The sequence below is a fragment of the Malaclemys terrapin genome, chromosome 12 (assembly GCF_027887155.1).
Source record: "Malaclemys terrapin pileata isolate rMalTer1 chromosome 12, rMalTer1.hap1, whole genome shotgun sequence".
In the NCBI taxonomy this organism is placed as follows: domain Eukaryota; kingdom Metazoa; phylum Chordata; order Testudines; family Emydidae; genus Malaclemys; species Malaclemys terrapin.
This window is the reverse complement of record NC_071516.1, coordinates 35,930,989-35,936,027: the sequence shown is the minus strand read 5'-3', so window position 1 is coordinate 35,936,027 and position 5,039 is coordinate 35,930,989. Positions and strand designations below refer to the sequence as shown.

Sequence of the window (5,039 nt, the reverse complement as noted above, 5' to 3'; positions counted from 1 at the left end):
GTGACACACTCCACAAAAGCGAGCCTCCTAGCCCAGGTCAAGAGCACTGTCTACACAGCTATTTTTAGAGAAATAGTACTGGCCCCCATAATCCAAGTCTATCGACCTGGGCTGGGATGTTTACAGTCATGGTGTGTGTTGATATACCCATATAGACACCTGAAAGTGACACTAACCAACTGGGATATGACAGGCAGCCAGGTCAGGACCTTGTCCGACAACTAAATGCTTGCCTTTGAGTTTTTGTTTCTTTATTTAAAAGCACAGAGAGACAAATTCTGTTATTTTTTAGAGTAGAAGCCGTGTTAGTCTGTATCCGCAAAAAGAACAGGAGTACTTGTGGCACCTTAGAGACTAACAAATTTATTAGAGCATAAGCTTTCGTGGACTACAGCCCACTTCTTCGGATGCATATAGAATGGAACATATATTGAGGAGATATATATACACACATACAGAGAGCATGAACAGGTGGGAGTTGTCTGTTTAGAGATGGATGCTGAGCTTATGGCACGGCTCATCCTGCTCCAAGCAAGTGGCCAAAACTTGTGGACTAAGGCAGGAAAGTGGCTGCAGTACCAATCGTGGTCCCATAGGCTGCTTCAGTGCAGCCTCACCTGACACAAGTTCTCAATCCAATTCCCCCAGAGGTCGATTGACATCAGTCAGAAATAGACCAGACCCTACACCGCCGTATTACAAAACACAAAACAAAAGTTCAGGAAAGTAAGAATGCGGGGGAAATACTTGAGATGAGTAGAAGATACAAAAGAATCCTTAGGGAGAGTTGCTTTAAGAAAAGTTATGAAGATCTGAAGGAGAAAATATACTATAAAAATAACAGGGAAATAAGTAACAACCTAGGTGTACACTGTTTATTTATATTTAACAGCAATAACAGAAAGGCCATGCTTTGTGGGGAAAAAAGGCAATTTCTGGTTATGGAGTGTGAGAAAGTTCATGTGGTGTGTCCCAACAGTAACAGAATATTTCCTGATAAGTTAACAGTATAAATAAAAATAATTAATCTTTTGGGTATCAGAAGGCTTTCCTAATATAGATCCCTTCTAATTAAGTCTCTAGCTCTTTGCCACTATATTTCTAGATTGCATAACTAACACAATATTCTCCATTTTTCATCAGACATACAGGGTCAGGTGGAGAGAGCCTCTGAATGCCAGAGACAGTTGTGAACATCAAAAATTATTTACAAGCGTCAGGTATGTGGAAATGTGTTCTTTACCTTGGTTCATTTTGGTAGAAAGTACAGTAAATGATGCCATGGGGGTGTAAAGTCAGGGCTTCGGTTTTACCTATAAGCATATAAGGGTCCTACATTGGTAGGAGCTGAACATCTACCAGCAATATTTAATCTCACAACACCATATGATTCCAAAAGAGTAGAAGAGTGCTAATATTGTGGCAATATTCAAAAAAGGCACAAGGGCTGCCCCGGGTAATTACAGTTACCCTGACATCAATCCTGGGAAAAATAATAGAAAAAGTGATACATGATACACTTAAAAATGAATTAAAGGACAAGGATACTAATAATGCTAGTGAACATGTTTTTTATGAAAAAGAGGTCTTGTCAAACACACCTCATTTTTCATAAAAGTAAAAGTTTGGCTGATAATGATAATTACATAGATGCAATATACTTAGACATCTGTAAGGCATTCTCTTTAGTATTGCATGACATTCTGATTGAAAACTCACCGCTATACAATATCAATAAAGCACACATTAAATGGATTAAGAACTGGTGAACTGACAGATCTCAGAAAAATAGTTGTTAATGACAGTTTATGCTCCATCGAAAATGTCAGCCAATACTAGCAAATAAATAAACACTTGGATGCCACCATTATGGGCACGGTACTATTGGATAGATAGATAGATAGATAGATAGATAGATAGATCGTCAATTGCTTGGCTACACTTTGGTACATTATGAAATATATTCAAGAGACCAAATAACCAAAGTCAGTCTTGTTTATCAATATGGTACAGGGAAAAGTTTTTATATGATACCAGTCTACAAAGAGCAGTCCCGTGCAGCAATGTTACATTCGCCTTACGCAGAAAGTGTTCTCCCAAGATTACACATTTCAGTTATTACTTATATGATTTTACAAGTAACACATTTCTTTACACATTACTATAATCCAACCCATCAGTTCATTCCAGTTCCCTAACTTGTAGTTCTGTTTCTTCCTTATCTTTGTTTTGGATACTAGCATTCCAGGTACTGGTCAGTGAAGGTACCTTCATAGCTTGTACTAAGAAAGAACAAATGTATCTTATTTTGATAAGTCTCCTACCTATTGTGCCAAATGCTTACTTCAGCAAATGCAAAGTGTTATGGGATACTTAGCATAAGTGAACAGGATTATGGTGTATGACAGATTAAGCTATATCACTGTTACAATATTTGTGCTTAATATTATTGGTGCTTAATGCATACTATATATATAGTATATATATATAGCTGATAATACATACAATTATTATGATATATATGTATATGCTAGCCAGCATACATTAATAGATAGATAGATAGATCTATTTAATGCATTAGCTTTACCGCATTCTGCTTTGTTTAATAAACTCACTATCTTACCTTCTTAGCTCTAACAGGTCAAGGCCTTTACGAATAAAGGATGATGGAAAATCAAACCACAGTGACTGAGTTTATCCTATTGGGACTTTCAGATGACTCACACCTCCAGATTCCACTCTTCCTGGTGTTTTTAGTTATTTACCTAATCACTCTGGTGGGAAACATATTGATCATTCTGGTAATAAAGGTTGATCCTCATCTCCACACCCCTATGTATTTCTTCCTGAGCAACCTATCCTTTCTTGATATCTGTTACTCTTCAGTCACCGTTCCGAAGATGCTGGAGAACTTCCTGGCAAAGCAGAAGACGATTTCACTCAGTGGCTGCATTGCCCAGATATTCTTCTTTATTTTCATGGTTGGGACAGAGATTTTTCTCCTCTCAGTGATGGCATATGATCGATATGCTGCCATATGCAACCCTTTAAGATACAGCACCACTATGAGCCACCAGGTCTGTGTGAAGATGGTGTTGGGTGCATGGATATCTGGTTTCCTGGATTCCTTGTCCAACACAGTTTACCTTACCGACTTGAGTTTCTGCAGTCCCCAGGAAATTAACCATTTCAGCTGCGAACTGCCACTTCTGCTGCAGCTCTCCTGCACCGACACCTTTGCTAACGAGATGGTGATACTCTGCTTCAGTATGACATTAGGCTTTGCCTCTCTCCTCCTCATCCTGACTTCATACATTTGTATCCTCTCCACCATCCTCGGGATCAGATCCTCGGAGGGCAGGCGCAGAGCCTTCTCCACCTGTGCCTCACATCTCACTATAGTTCTGTTGTTCTGCGGGACGGCATTCATCAGGTACATGAGACCTGCCTCTGGATATTCTTTTGCTCTTGACAAGCTAGTGTCCGTGCAGTACAGCATCTTAACGCCCATGTTAAACCCCATCATCTACAGCCTGAAAAATAAGGATGTGAAGCTGGCTTTGAGAAAACTGTTGGGATAGATGATGTCACATGTGTGATGAACCGGGGAAATGTCTGTATTACTTTTATATGTGCAACTCTGTTTTCCTGTTCAGTGTGGTTGTGGTATCTGACTGAATGCATGAAGTTCGATCAAAAGGGATTGCTAAGGGGAAAGCAAAACAATAGCCTAGATAAGTGTACCTCCTCAAACAATAGCCAACTTGATAACCATGAAGAGGGATTCCTCAGCTCCAAACAGCAACAGGGCTCAGCCAAGGCCGAGAATCTGGAGATCACAAGACAGTGAGCTGTTAAAGGTGCCCCCAGTGGAAAGAGAAGGGAGAAGTGATTGCATGCAATGAGGCTGACACAGACAAAGCTCACATGGCATAGCTTCTGGTTGGCCTTGCCATGCATCCCATTGCCTTGGGCAGTGGCTTCCTACTGTTTCCAGCTATCACTACATAAAGGCACATTTCATTGCTTCTTCCATTTAGCCTGAACAAAGGATTGCTAGTGAGCCCATCAGCTTTAACCACGTCTATGATTCATGGCCGCTATTAACAATATAAATGTCCAATCCTTTTCTGAATTGCACTAATTTCTTGGCAAATCATAGCTTGGAATTGTAGTGAAGACAGCATTCAGGGAGAAATTTTCCTATACTGAGATTTCTTTGACTCAGATTCTTCATTACTGTCAAACCCCTTACACAGACTTAGACTGGAATTCACAAAGCCACCTAGGGAATTAGGAACTTCAATGACATTTGGGTTTATAACTCACTTAGGCTCCTTTGAAAATCTCAATTCTACTTCGCTGATACCTTCTAGTTACTTTGAAAATCGCAAATGCTGCAATGGAGGATACTATATTTACTTAGTCCAGCCTTGAGTGCAGGGGACTGGCCTAGAAGACCTCTTGAGGTCCCTTCCAGTCCTACACTTCTATGATTCTATATTGAGCATTTATAACACTAATAAAATAGGTTACTATTGCACTCATAGAAAGTTTCATTGCTCACTTAACTCTCTTAAGCTCCTTTGAAAATACTAGCAAAATGTTTAAGAGGCATCTGATTCCTTTTGACTGAAGATATTTTCTTTCTCTCTATGTACTCTACCTCCTAACAGACTAAAACCCAAAGTTATTTTTTTAGATGTACTCAGGCAAATGTCTCCTTGGAGTCGATAGGAGTTCTGCCTGTATAAAGACTGAATAAAAATTCATGAGATAGGATCAAATCCTATCTCAGTTAGAGATAGAACTGAGCTAGGAAAATTGCATCCAGATTTTGAAATCTAAAAAAAATTGGTATGGGTTTCCAGTGTGGGTTTTCAGATCCAGAAGATCCACAGTTTCATAATTCAATGGCTGAAAATTGAAGTTAGGCAAATTCAGACTCGAAATTTGGTGTACATTTGGAACAATTTACCAAGTGTTGAGATGGATTCTCCATCACTGCCTATTTTTAAATCAAGATGGGATGTTTCTAT

At 39.3% G+C, this 5,039-nt stretch overlaps 1 protein-coding gene across 1 annotated transcript; it reads left to right on the top strand.

Annotated features, from left to right (window-relative positions):
• The first annotated feature begins 2,663 nt into the window (after nucleotides 1-2,663).
• LOC128846736 (olfactory receptor 5V1-like) lies at nucleotides 2,664-3,581 on the top strand. Its single transcript, XM_054045985.1, has one exon. The coding sequence runs from the start codon at nucleotides 2,664-2,666 to the stop codon at nucleotides 3,579-3,581; it is 918 nt and encodes a 305-aa protein (XP_053901960.1).
• The last annotated feature ends 1,458 nt before the right edge of the window (nucleotides 3,582-5,039 follow it).

Bases quoted from the DNA above. Each gene is read 5' to 3' on its own strand.
- LOC128846736 (XM_054045985.1), top strand. From the start codon at position 2,664: ATGATGGAAAATCAAACCACAGTGACTGAGTTTATCCTATTGGGACTT.